Source organism: Lynx canadensis, chromosome D3, assembly GCF_007474595.2.
Source record: "Lynx canadensis isolate LIC74 chromosome D3, mLynCan4.pri.v2, whole genome shotgun sequence".
Classification (NCBI taxonomy): Eukaryota; Metazoa; Chordata; class Mammalia; order Carnivora; family Felidae; genus Lynx; species Lynx canadensis.
In genome coordinates, this window is record NC_044314.2 from 86,084,115 (window position 1) to 86,098,268 (window position 14,154).

General features: G+C 49.1%; 1 protein-coding gene across 4 annotated transcripts in view; it reads right to left on the reverse strand.

The window, feature by feature from the left end:
* Positions 1 to 14,154, reverse strand: part of KDM2B (lysine demethylase 2B) — a 126,554-nt gene that overhangs the window by 111,401 nt on the left and 999 nt on the right. For all 4 annotated transcript variants that reach the window (XM_030335724.1, XM_030335727.1, XM_030335723.1 and 1 more), the window contains exons 2-4: positions 12,959 to 13,103; positions 9,921 to 9,999; positions 8,590 to 8,636 (exon numbers count right to left, since the gene is read on the reverse strand). In XM_030335724.1, coding sequence (XP_030191584.1) covers positions 8,590 to 8,636; positions 9,921 to 9,999; positions 12,959 to 13,103 — 271 coding nt within the window. The remainder of the gene's footprint in view (positions 1 to 8,589; positions 8,637 to 9,920; positions 10,000 to 12,958; positions 13,104 to 14,154) is intronic.

Genomic DNA, 14,154 nt, shown 5'->3' on the forward strand with positions numbered 1-14,154 from the left:
TCTACTTTTCCTCTGGGTTTCCATTACAAGCATCATCTTCTCCCAATCACTGAAATTCAAACCCATGTTTGAATCTCATATGCCATCTGCTGTCTGGGCAACTTGCAAGTCACTTGTCTCCAGGCCTCAGTTTTTCCCACCTGTGTAAGGGGAAAGCAAGACTAGAGGAATTCTAAGAGCTCTTCCAGAGGGGCACCTGGGTGGTTCAGTCGGTGAAGCGTCTGACTTCGGCTCAAGTCATGATCTCTCTCTCTCTCTCTCTCTCTCTCTCTCTCTCTCTCAAAAATAAACATTAAAACAAAAACAAAAACAAACTCTTCCAGAGTTTCAAATGTAAAGTGTCTATGATTTTAAACCAACTTAAAAAAAAAAAAAAAGAAAAGTCTAAAGGCAAGTCAGCTATCTTTGACTTTTTTTTTTTTTTTTTTTTGTATTTATTCATTTTTCAGAGAGCACAAGTGGGAAAGGGGCAGAGAGAGGGAGGGACAGAGGATCCAAAGCAGGCTCTACGCTCCGCTCTGACAGCAGAGAGCCCAACGCGGGGCTTGAACTCACAAACCTCAAGATCATGACCTGAGCTGAAGTTGGATGCTCAACTGACTGAGCCACCCAGGCGCCCCAGCTATCTTTGATTTCTAAAGTGTGAGAATTTACTAAGCACAACCTGTCAAGGGCACATCCAAGTCTGGTGAGTCTCCTTCACCAGACACAATGCAGACACCAGTAACACTACGAAGGAAGAATGAATGGAGGAGAAAGTCATGAAGCAAAAGTGTGAGAAGCACCCAGAGCTGAGTTCAGGTCCCATGTAGATCGCCCATCCACGGGCCATGTGGGTTGTTCCCCCTGAGCCTCGGATCCCCATCGGGAGAGTGAACGGTAACAATTTATATGATTATTGGTGAGGACAAAATGAGGTCATTTGGTAAACAGACAGTAAAAGACAGGAGATTATTTCTATAATTGGATAAATAAATACTGAATGAGGTGATTTGTCATGAATATTTTTCAAGAAAAGGGATCAAAGAAAACATCAGTGAGCTAGGATATCCTCTTTAGAGAGAAATACAGTAAGATAATATGCAGGACACAATCAGTGACACAATTGGTAGAGAGTGAGTGGGGACCCAGCACTTTATGGATATATTTTCTCAGAAAGTTTAAAGCATCTTCAGAGGCAACTAGAATTCCTTCCCAGTCTCCCTATCCCCCCAAATCCCAACCCACAAGTGTGAAAATATCCCATTCTTCTTAAATGGATTATCTGGGATTGAGCCCGTTATTTGCAGGATGCGGGGAGCTGCTCAGGGGACAAACAGACGCATGCAAAAGCAGTCACCTGATTTACGACAAAGACAATACTTCATTGCCACGAGGGGAGGATGCTTTTTCTTTTCTTTTTTTTTTTTTTTAATTTTTTTTTTCAACGTTTATTTATTTTTGGGACAGAAAGAGACAGAGCATGAACGGGGGAGGGGCAGAGAGAGAGGGAGACACAGAATCGGAAACAGGCTCCAGGCTCCGAGCCATCAGCCCAGAGCCCGACGTGGGGCTCGAACTCACGGACCGCGAGATCGTGACCTGGCTGAAGTCGGACGCTTAACCGACTGCGCCACCCAGGCGCCCCGAGGATGCTTTTTCAATCACGGTACTGGATTAACTGGATATACACACAGGAGAAAAGGGATCGTGACCCTTATTGTGCACCAAACACAAGAATCAATTCCACATAAACTACAAACCTAAATGTGAAAGTCTGAACGATAAAGCTTTTTTTTTTTTTTTTGAGAAAAACATATGAAGATCTTCCAACCCTGCAGTATGCAAATATTTCTGAAACAAAACACAAAATAAGTAATAGACCAAGAAGCGCTAAACGGTCTATGTTAAAATAAAGAACGTCTGTCTGTTCATTCAAAGACACCTTTAGGGGTGTGAAAAGGCAACACAACCCACAAAGTAAGAGATTTTGGAATGTATAATCATATCCAGAATAGATCAAGAAATTTTATGTTGTGGGCTGAATTGTGTCCCCTAACATTTATGTGTTGAGCTCCTAACCCCCAGGATCTCAAAATGTAATCATGTTTGAGAACAGTCTTTAAAGAGGTAATTAAGTTAAAATAAGACCTTTAGGGTGGGCCCTAATTCAACAAGACTGATGTCCCCCTTTGTTTTAAGCTTATTTATTTATTTTGAGAGAGAGAGAGAGCCTGCGCATGAGTGAGGGAGGGGCAGAGAAAGATGGAGAGAGAGAATCCCAAGAAGGCTCTGTGCTGTCAGCGCACAGCCCAATGTGGGGATCGATCTCATGAACTGTTGAGATCATGACCTGAGCTGAAATCAAGAATCAGACGCTTAACCAACTGAGCCCCACAGGCGCCCCAAGACTGATATAAGAAGAGATTAGGTTACAGAAACAGAGGGAAGACCAAATGAAGACACAGGGAGAAGACAGTCATCTACAAACCAAGGAGAGAGGTCTTCAGAGAAACCAGCCCCACAACAAACACTTCCATCTTGGACTTCTAGCTCCATAACTGTGAGAAAATAAATTTCTGCAGGGTGCCTGGGTGGCTCAGTCAGCTAAGCGTGAGACTCTTAATCTTGGCTCAAGTCACAATCTCACAGCTCATGGTTTGAGCCCTGTGTTGGGCTCTGTGTTGACAGCACGGAGCCTGCTGGGGATTCTAGCTCTCCCTCCCTCTCTGCCCCTCCCCTGTTCATGCTTGCTCCCTCTCTCTCTCTCTCTCTCTCTCTCTCAAAATAAGTAAATAAACATCTAAAAACTTAAAAAAAATGTTCTGTTATTTAAATCATCCAGTCTATGGTACTTCGTCATGGCGGCCCTTGCAAACTAATACTTCTTACAATCAACAAGAGACAACCCTTCAAAATAATGGAGAAAAGACTTGATCAGACAGCTCACATAAACATATGAAACAGAGTGCAATTTCATTAGTTATTAAAGAAATGCAAACTAAAACCACCATGTGATAAAACTATACTCCCTCCAGCACAGAAGTGTGACTAAAATTAAAAGGATGGGGCACCTGGGTGGCTCAGTCCTTAAGCATCTGACTTCGGCTCAGGTCATGATCTCACGGTTCGTGAGTTCAAGTCCCACATCGGGTAAGCTGGAGCCCTGCTTCGGGTAAAACACAAGCCCAGGGTGAGCCCCGCTTCTCTTTCTCTCTCTCTCCCCTCGTGGGACTCTCTCTCTCTCTTTCTCTCTTCTCCTTGCTCACTTGCGCTCTCTGTCTCTCAAAAAAAAAAAAAAAATGAAAAGGATGGAAAGGGGAGCCTAGGTTGCTCAGTTGGTTAACTGTCTGACTCTTGATTTCAGGTAGGTCTTGATCTCAGGGTTGTGAGTACAAGTCCCGAATTGGACTCCGTGATGGGTGTGGAGCCTACTTTAAAAAAAAAAAAAAGGATGGAAACATGAACTCTTGGTGAGGATGCAGAGCAATGAGAAGCAGACCAAGCCCTGTGGACGGTTACTGACAGTGTCTACTAAAACTAAACACATGCTCATACCCTGTGACCCAAACAGTTCCACTCATAGGTATATGCCCGACTGAAATGCATCCATCTGTTCACCAAAAGTCATGTCCCGGGGTGTTCACAGCAGCCTTAAACTGGCAGCTATCAGAGTGCCCATTAATAAGAGAATGAATAGAGGCACCTGAGTGGCTCAGTGAGTGAAGCATCTGACTCTGGATCTCAACTCAGGTCATGAACTCAGAGTCATGAGTTCAAGCCCCGCATTGGGCTCTGTGCTGGGCGTGAAGCCTACTTACAAAAAATAAACAACAATAATAATAATAGGATGAATACATACATAGGGAAATAGTCACACAACAGAAAACTACGGCAATGAAAATAAACCACCTACAACTATACACAACAGTATCGATGAGTCTTATAAACACCAAGCTGAGCAAAAGAAGTTGAAAGTAAAAGTGGACGCCTGCCTGATTCCACTGTCATAAAGTATGATGAACACAGGCGAAATTCATCCACGCTGCTAGAAGTCAGGATGACAATGGAGGGCAGTGACTGGATAGGGACACAGGGGTTGATTCTGGAGTGCCAGTGACCATAGTACGTTCAATTTGTCAAAATTAATCAAGATGTATGGTTATCATACGTGCACTTTTCTATATGTACATTATACTTCAATAAAAAGCCTTTTTTTTTTTTAAGTGTACCGTGTCCTAAAAATGCAAAGTGCCTTTTTTGTTTTTAAAGGCGAGGAGTTAGGAATGGAGACCAGGTATCTGAATTCCCAGAAGGCATATAAATGGGGCTGATAGATCAAAGCCTGATTTACGGCATTAGAGAAGAATCTGTGGCTGCAACCGGTGCCTCAATAGCTGGCCCCTTCTAGAACAGTTGCCTCCCAAGGTACGAGGCCTGGGGAGGGGGCAAGAGTCTAGAAGACAGAGGGTGAGATCCCACACTGACAGGGTTGGCGCAGCCTTCCCCATACCCTACCTTCCAAGGCAGAACTCCTATTTACGTTTGGGACATGTGAATGTCGCCCAGCAACCCTGGATAATCACCCCTTCCCCACTCCCAGATCACTTGCTTGTGCTGCAGCTGACCCCAGCCGCCAGTTCCAGGGGTGGGGTGCTGCTAAAAGCCATCAGAGCCAATCCAGAGACATTTGATAGAACGACTGGCGGGTCGGGAAGGAGAACCTGAGCTGGCAGGATAAAGCCGGAGCTGCTGGCTCACCATCTTTGCCACCACATGGGGAGAAGCTTGCCCAAGAATGAAGCAGAAAGAGGAAGCCAAAGAGGGAAGCAGAAAGGAAAAATAAGAGTCAACCTCTCAAGATCTTCTTGGAACACCTAGATGTAGACGTGCCTGAAGGTCACACTCTAAACCTATTATGTAAGCCAGTGAATTTTGTTTTGCTTAGGCCAGCTTGAGTTACATTTGTCATTTATGTCACTGTGAAGTATGTGCCCTTTTGCTGCTCCCCGGAAGCCTGCGTGCACTCTCAGAGATTAAAATGGGCATAATACCCCATGCTAACTGCATGGAACACACTATATCTTCACAAAGCACTTCAATACCCATCAATCCATTTGATCATCACAGAAATGCCAAGAGAGATAGGGTGTAGGTATCACTATTCCTGCCTTCTTTGCCATCCCAGACTTTTTGAGAGCTGGCAAGGACATGAGGACCATCTAATTGAGTCCTCTTGCTTCAACAACCAGACAAATGAGGTGCAAAGAAAGCAGTAGAAGCCTGGAAATGACTAGAGCAAAATAAAACTGCAAAGGGCTTTTAAGTTCCTCAAAAGGGCCAAGAGCAACATTACTAAGACTCTGATGTCGCCTGAACCTCAGACTTGAGAATCTAGCTTTCATCCTTGCTCATAAAGAGAATTTTATCGGGGCTCCTAGGTGGCTCATTCAGTTAAGCATCCAATTCTTGATTTCGGCTCAGGTCATGATCTCATGGTTCATGAGTTAGAGCCCACATCGGGCTCTGCGCTGACAGTGCGGAGCCTGCTTGGGATTCTTGCTCTCCCTCTCTCTCTGCCCCTCCCCTGCTCTCTCTCTCTCTCTCAAAAAATAAAATAAAATAAAAAAGAGAATTTTATCACATCCATGGCCTTCCTTTATAATAAATAATAACAGGGACCATTTATCAAGCACTCGTCTGCCAACAAAATGCCAAGCATTCATTCACTCTCTTCTAGAATCCTCCACTGAGGCAGATTCTGCTACTAGATCTATTTTGCAGATGAGGGAACAGAGGCTTAGGTAGATTAAGCAGCATGCCCCAAATCAGTCAACTGGCAGAGGTGGGCCTCAAACTAAGGTTGTCCGGCAGCAAAGGGTAGGGTGGGGTTGCAGCCCCAGAATGAGTCATATGTGCCAAGACTTAATTTTGGGGGTCCGTCATGCCATCTTCCGCACAGGGTCAGAAAGTCTGCTGCTTCTGCTGTGATGTTCACTTCCTTCAGCATTTCTAGAATCCAGCTTTAAAAAAAATAATGTCCTAGGGTGCCTGGGTGGCTCAGTTGGTTAAGCGTCCAACTCCGGCTCAGGTCATGATCTTGCGGTTTGTGGGTTCGAGCCCCACGTCAGGCTCTATGCTGACTGCTCAGAGCCTGGAGTCTGCTTTGGATTCTGTGTCTCCCTCTCTCTCTCTCTCTGCCCCACCCCTGCCTCCGCTCTGTCTCTCAAAAATGAATGAACATTAAAAAAAAAAAAAAAAAAAAAGACAGGCAGGGATGCCTGGGTTGCTCAGTCTATTAAGCATCCGACTCTTTTTTTTTTTTTTTAATGTTTGTTTATTTTTGAGACACAGAGAGAAATGGAGTATGAGCAGGAGAGGGGCAGAGAGAGAGGGAGACACAGAAACTGAAGCAGGCCAATGTGGGAACCCACGAACCATAAAATCATGACCCGAACTCAAGTCGGACACTTAAACAACTTGAGCCACTCAGGTGCCCCAAATGTTCGATTCTTAAGCTCAGCTCAGGTCTCGATCTCAGAGTCTTGAGTTTGAGCCCCATGTTGGGCTCCATGTTGGGCATAGAGCCTACTTAAACTAAAAAAAAAAAAAAAAGATTAAAACAGAAAAAAAAAAAAGGACAGGCAATAACAAGGTTTGGCGAGGATGTGGAGAAATTGGAGCCCTCCTGCATTCCTAATGGGAATGTAAAGTGGTGCAACTGCTTTGAAAAAGTCTGGCAGTTCCTCGCGTTAAATAAAGTTAACATATGACCCAATTAACTAGGTGTAGACCCAACAGAAATGAAAACATGTGTTCACACAAAAACTTGTACACAAATATTCATGGCAGCATTATCTATAACAGAGAGAGAAACAAGCAAAATGTCCACTGACTGATGAATGGATAAACAAAATGTGGTCTATGCACACACGTCCACTGGAATCATATTCAGCCATAAAAAGGAACCAAGCCCTGGGGCGCCTGGGTGGCTCAGTCAGTTAAGTGTCCAAGTTCAGCTTAGATCATGATCTCCAGGTTTGTGGGTTTGTGGGTTGGAGCCCCATGTCTGCTGTGCTGACAGCAGAGAGCCCACTTCAGATCCTCTGTCCCCCTTTGTCTGCCCCTCCCCCACTCATTCTCTCTCCCTCTCTCTCTCTCAAAAATAAATAAAAAAAAAAAAAGGAATGAAGCACTGACACCTGCTACAACATGGATGAACCTCAAACACACGATGCTAAGTGAAAGAAGCCAATCACAAAAGGCCACCTATTATATGATTCCACTTCCACAAAATGTCCAGAACAGACAAACCCACGGAGGCAAAAAGCACATCCCTGGTTGTTGGGAGTTGAAAGCAGAGAACTGGGAGGTACAGGGCTGACTTTAGAGGTGATAGGATTCTGAAATCATATCTTGGCGATGGCTGCACAACCTTGTGAACGTACTAAAAGCACTGAGTTGTACACTCCAAAGTGGTTAAATAGTGAATTTTACGGCCTATGAATTTTATGTCAATTAAAAAAGTGTTTTTAAACCTCTCCCAAAGAGAGTGATCAGATTGCATGTCTACCCCCTTCACCCCACTTTAAAACTCCCCAGGGCTTCCCACCACACTGGGAGCCAAACCCAAACTCCCCACCAGGGCCTGTAATGCCCTACTTGGCTCTGGCCCTGTGACCTCTCCCCTTTTCTCCTTTCCCCCTTACTCACTCCACTCGTCCCCCACCTCCTGGCCTTTGACCTGGCCTATCCTCAATCTGAAATGTTCTTTCCCACAGCTGGCTTCTCGTCAATCAGGCTTCTGTCCATATGTACACACACACACACACCCCAGGCCCTCTCTGACCAGCCCATCTAAGACACAGCCCATTACCCTGCCTTGTTTCTTCATAGGCCTTATCATCTTCCAAAAAGGTATCGATTTTTAAGAACTATTTACTTGTCTGTTGCCTATCGCTCCAACCAAGAGGACAGGGATCTTGTCTGTCATGTTCACAGCTCTGAACTTGCCTGCCATGAAGGAGCTACTTGAGAAACACTTCTGGAAAGAACGGATTTATTGAAGGACGTCCTGTAACATCTGAAATGCCAGGTCAGGAGTCTGGAGCACTAAGTGATCACTCTGCAGAGCACACTCAGCAGGTGCTCGGGGAGTTAATAAGCATATGCTGGGTACTCAGTGGCAAACCCCACCCTAGACCTGTCTAGAACCCTGAGGAAGCAGGAAGCAGGATCCCTCCCCTCCAAAGTCTGAAAGTCTTTCAGGGGTCACAAAGCACCCAGTGTTTACCCAGCAAGCCCCAAACAATGCAAAGGAGAAATCTAAGATTGTGTTGTGATGGAGGCTAGGGTCCAAATCAGCCCTCATAAAACTATGCACTGGCCAACACCCTCTCACACAGCTTCTTACGACTTTGCAATCTGACCTGTTCTCCGGAATGAGACGGTTGCAGCTCACACCTGCTCCTGCCTCCTCCCACGGGGACTTTCTTGTCAGAGGCAGTTAAAAATCTAAACAGGAGGGTGGCGAAGACCTCTGCCTCTTGTCCCTTCCCCCCCCCCCCCAACTTCGGCATCTCTGAGCTGCACACACAGTGAGCAACTTACCCACTAGGAGTTTGACATCTCGGACTGTGAAATCAGGGTCAGGCATCCTGGAAAAAGAGAAGCACAGATATTTGCTGAGAAGCCAGAAACAACAGAGTTAGACCCAACTCTGGGGCAGGGGGAAACCATTTTTCCAAGAGGGTTTCCTGGCTCTTCAGTTGGGGAACCCAAAATGAGATAATCCAGAGGGAGGGGGACAGACCAGTGAGTGCCCCCAGAGAGTGTCACTCTCCAACCATTGAGCCCTTTCCTCACTCCAGTAGGCAAACCAAACCCCCTCACTCTCCCCAGTAGGAATTCAGCACTGCCACAGAAAAGTGGATGAGACATCCACTGTCCACCCCACTTTTCAGGGGAAGACTGAATTGTGGTGTCAAAGGTAAGTCCTAGAGCTAGGCATTCAAACACCTGCTTTCTTTTAGGGTCAGCAGCCCTCTCTTTGTCTCTTCCCCTAGCAAACAATCTCCATAAAAAGGAGCTCTATGGAGGGCTGGAGGGATCCTTTTAAGTTCAAAGGGGAAAAAAAAAGACACACATCATTCCAATTCCGGGCATTTGGTAACATAGGCCATAATGACTGTGCCGACATTCGCTATTAATTCACAGTGACGCCAGAGGTTTGATTTCTACCCTGGGAATGAGACTCTTGAGCGAGCCTGGCAGTAGATGCTGGAGAGGGAGGCAAGCTGGGATGCCACCCACAGCCTCCTCTCCACCCCAGCCCAAGGGGCGGAAACCTGTTCTTCCAGCCTTCCTCCTGGATGGATGTCTCCCCCACCCCACCTGGAGCTCTGACAGATCTCAAAGAGAATGGAAACCAAACAACACACAGTTGGGGAGGCAGGTGCTGGGGCAGAGAAAGAGGAGGCAAGGAGCCTGGCAACCTAGGAAACATGCCCTCCACAGAAAAGGACCAATTTCCCACGTAGTGGGAGTCCAGAGTAGAAAAATACGTATCTAGGTACCCTGCCTCTGGAGTTAGAGACTGGCCAATCCCTTCACAGCTCAGGCCCTGCCTCAGTTTCCTAATTTGGGGAGTACTATGTTCTCTTTAGAAAGTCGCTGGACGTTAACTGTGATGGGTCAGGGAAAGAAGTGAACACTGTTTAAGTACCCTCTGTCGTCTCTGCCCAAATTCCCTGAAAAAGATCAGTCTTTGAAGAGTTTTTCCCCTTTGTCAGGCCTTGAACAAAGAGATTCTATCCCCAGGTAGTGAAGAAAGATCCTTCTCTGTGATGAGAGGTGGGGAGAAGGGCGCAGGAAATCCATCCCAAACTATAAACTGTAAGGGAGTGAGACATGGGAAGAAGCAATTAGTTTCAGCAACTTACTTAATCCCCAGTCCATCCTTTTCTCGAAATATCAGGGGAACCCTGAGAGCTTCTCTCTGCACGTACTCATAGTTGAAATCTGTTTGGATATTGGAATTAAAACAGGTTGGTTAAGTCATGAGGGAGCAAACGAACCACGATCAGTTGGTCAGAGGAAAGAACATGGTTATATTTGATGCAGGCACCAGCTCTTGGGCAAAGCTCCCCGTAAAATGACGAGGAAATGGAGCAGGCACAGCCCAGGAGAAGCCAGGCCAACTATCAGCTCCTCTGCCTACTCAGTCATTCCCTGCATGCCCCACGGGTCAGAACTTGTCAATGAGCAGCCCAAGGCCAGGGAGGGTGGGGAGGGAGACTCATGAAAGAGCCCCGCACAGAAAAAGGCCCCAGATCGCTGAGAAAGAGGGACAGAGAAACGCACCCCAAGCTGAGCTCAGAAAGTAAAGGCAGTGCAAAATTGAAGAATACCACCTGGGAGGATCTGAAGCCCCAGAGAGGAGGCTGGGAGGAGAGTTCTCATTGTAGCTGAGCATCAGGGAAGATCTTATTGTAATATCCTGCATAGTGAAGGGGAGGGGGGGGGGGAAGCTGGTTTCCCTGGAAACTGTGTATTTGGTGCCAAAATAACTAGAGAACTGGGCACAGCTTTGTTGTCTTAATAGTGAAATTCTGCTGCAGCTATCACAATACTTGCTTCAACTGGGTAACAGAGCAGAATGCTCCCCAGGTGAAGGCTGTGTGAAGAGGGCACACTGAGGCCCAAAGAAAATTCACAAGGTAGTTTTCTGTCCCGGGTTTGTCTAGCGTAGACCCCAAAACCCTTTACGAAAGCCCTGGAGAATGAAGGAGGCCTTAGTTTCTATGTTCTTCGAGTTCCAAAACCAGGGGATCTGACCCAACCTTCCCTATCCCTAAATAGGGAGTTGAGGGAAGCGGAGATAAACCATCACATCCCCAAAGCCTCAGGTGAACCAAGGCACTCCACAAGGGCACAAGCCCTCCCTGGCCAGTCAGAAGAGAGATCACAGGCCACTGAAGCCCCTGCCCCAGGCAAACAGTTCACCAGGGCAGCTTGGTGGGGGAGGAGGCCAAGGCAACCCTGCTCAGAGCAGAGGGAGAGAACAAAACCAGAGCTGGGGAAAGCCCTGACCTTAGCAGCTCAGATCCCCAGGGGCTCACAGTGAATGGGGATTCCTAAGGATTTAAAGGCAGAGAAGTTTAAGAAGCTTCTACTTTGAATCCAGGCTAAGGGCTCCTTCTGTTTCTCAGCTCCTCCCTCGAATTTTGGGGCCAGATCTGAATTAACTACCAAAACGCAAGGACCTTCTCCTTTGAAAAGAGCCTGGACAGCAGATTTAAGGACTCTCCCTAGCTGGAATCCACCCCCTACACGCCCACACCCAAAACCCAGCTCCAACCACCCCCCCCTCCTCAGCTTCAACTTCCTCAAAAGAGCTTGAGAAAACACTCAGATTTGGGGCTGAGAATTCTTCACAAATAACTAGGAAGAGTTTGCATGTCGTTTTCTCATAGGATTCACCAAACTCAAAATGAGAAGGAAACGAGAGGAATTAAAATCCCATTTGTGCTAAGGAAATTTAAATGTAGTTGAGACTAGTTCTCCACCCCCCCGCCCCCCCCCCCAGACTGTCTGCCTGCATATGCAATGCTCTTAAGACTTGGCAGGCTGGAAGAAAGTTCTTCTTTCCTCCCCCAACAACTACCCCCTACCACTGAACCCCAGGAAGCAGTGGGCACAAAGGAGAAACTTCAAAAATGCAAAGCCAGGACTGTCTCATCTGGGGGCTAACCTACAGCCCCAGCCACTCAACCAGAACCTGGAGGGGGAGGCCCTTCCCCTGTTATCAGCTCACTGAGGGATGGAAGGGTTTTCCAAGGTGGATTGGGGGGGGGGGGCAACAAAATGGAAATGGTGTATTATAAAGGAAACTTGAGTATCTGAGAGGAAAAACCAAACTTAGAAACCCCAGAGAGCATAGGGAAATACCTAGGTAGGCAGGGGTATCTCCAAAGCCCCAACCCCACAGGCAGAGCCAGAGGTCACACAGGGCCTCTGGAAGTCTCAGACCAAGCTAGAGCATCACCCCAACCTTGGCGGGACACCACAGACACCTTTCTAATACTAGAGCCAGGGAGAAACTCAGGCCGTGAAGATCTCAGGGTGGCACCCCAAAACCCCAGAGGCTTCCCCAACTTCTCCTCTAGACTGGCAGGGCCTACAAGGGACAGAACTCTCGAAGTCTCAGTCTGAGAAGAGACTTGGTTCCCCAGAGGGCTACTCCAAGTTTTCACTTCAAACTCCGGTGGTCAGGGATCTCAGCCTGAAGCCTGAGGGGGTAGAACTCTCTTACCCCCAGTCCCCACTTCAAACTGTCAAGGCTGAAGGGCCAGAGGCCTCAAACATAACTGGGGGCTCCAGACAACAGCTCTGAACTGACCCAGCCTCTGCTCAAATCTGGCAGAGACCAGAAGGTTATGGGGTTCTGCAGATCCCAGGGGCTGAGGAGGCATCATTCAGCAACCAGAGCATCCCCAGCACCAGCTCCTAACCGGCACGGCCCGAAATAGGACGGGGTTTGGGAGGCTTCGGGCCTAGGGGGACTCTCATCACAATGTCCCTGGGACACCCCAGCCCCTCTCCCAGACAGGCAGCCGCACCTCACGCAGCTACAAGGAGCTGAGCTGGCTCTGGGAGGGGTAGAATGCCGCGCACCCGCCCTCCCTCGGCCCACCCGTCAGTCCCCAGGTCCCTCTGACCACCAGTCCCCTGGCTCTGCCCACCCTGGGGCCCACTGTGGGCGCGGGCCGGGTCTAGGCCCACGCCCGGCTCCCGTTCCCGCCTGCCCTCCTCCTTCGCCACCCCACCCCACCCCCCCCAGTGCTCGGCCTCGTTTCGTCACCGGATCCCCTGGAATGGGGGACGCGGGCGCGAAATACGAACCCAGCCACCGGCAGCTCCCTCCCCACGTGCGCTCGGCCCGCGGCGCGGAGCGCGGCCCGAGGAGGGGGCGCCTCACCTTTGCCCTCCATGGCGTGCACGAAGTCCCCCTGGTACAGCTGACTGCGCAGCTTCTCCTCCAGGCTGAAGCCGCGGACGCTGACGATCTCCTCCACGTCCGACAAGTCCTCGTTCTCGTCGTATCTCTGGCGGTCAATCGGGCGCTGCAGGGACCCAAACCAGAGAGCCCGAGGCATTATTGGGGGGACTGGGGGTCGTCTCTTACCCTAGGCCCAGCTCAAGCAGGTGCAGGAGTCGCGCGCCCCCCGCACCCCACCATTGCGACCCGAGCAACTTTGCGCAAATGCCAAAGATGCTGAAAATCGGGATAACGAGAGGGGCCCGCACCCCCGGGGACCGGCTGTGCCCTGTACAGGGCACTCCCCTCCTGCATCTTTGGAGGCCATGGAAAGGACATCTGGGGGGCTCTCCCTTGGCCCCCCCCACCCCCGATAGGTGTTGAGTTTTGCCCACTCGGCCGGGAGCCTGGTTATGTAACCCGCGAAGGGGGCTCCGCGCACGGGCTGGCGGGGCATTTGTAGGCCCCGGGAGGAGCCGCCGCAGCGCCCCGCTCGGCGCTAACAGCAGCCCGGGCGGCCGCGGCGGCAGAGCCGGGAAGCCGGAACCGGGGGCCGGCGGCATTTCTAAAACTGGAGCCGCCCCCGAGCTACTCGGGAAGCTGGAAAGCTGAAATGGAAGGGCTGAGACCCCAGCCACCCCCGCCGACCGCCCGCCAATGCTAGAAGAAGAGGTGGAGGGGGAGGTCGGGGCTTGGGAGGGGGAGAGGCAGACGGCCCGCCACAAAGCTCCCATCGTAGACCCCAAAACGCACCAGCAGCTGCCTCATCTCCCCACAAGCGCGCGCGCACACTCACTTCCTAAGGAGACTCCCCCACCACTCCCCGCATCCCCTGCCTCCTCCCTCGACCGCCCAGCGCCGGGCCCTGCAGCCCCCCAGATTCCGGGCGAACCCCGAGCCCGCTCAGTCCCTCTCCACGCCTTTCCCCTCTACCACCTCCCCACTTAAGTGTCTGAGACTCTGAGCCTCACAAGGGACTGGAGGAGTAAGCTGCTTGCTTCCTTTTGCATGCAATTTATTATATTTTTTTCCGGTCCTCTTGCAAAATACAGAAAAGGAAAGAAAAGGCAGCAAGAAACAACAACAACAAAAAAAAAATAGATCTATCATTACCAGATACAGATTTGGAAAAAAAA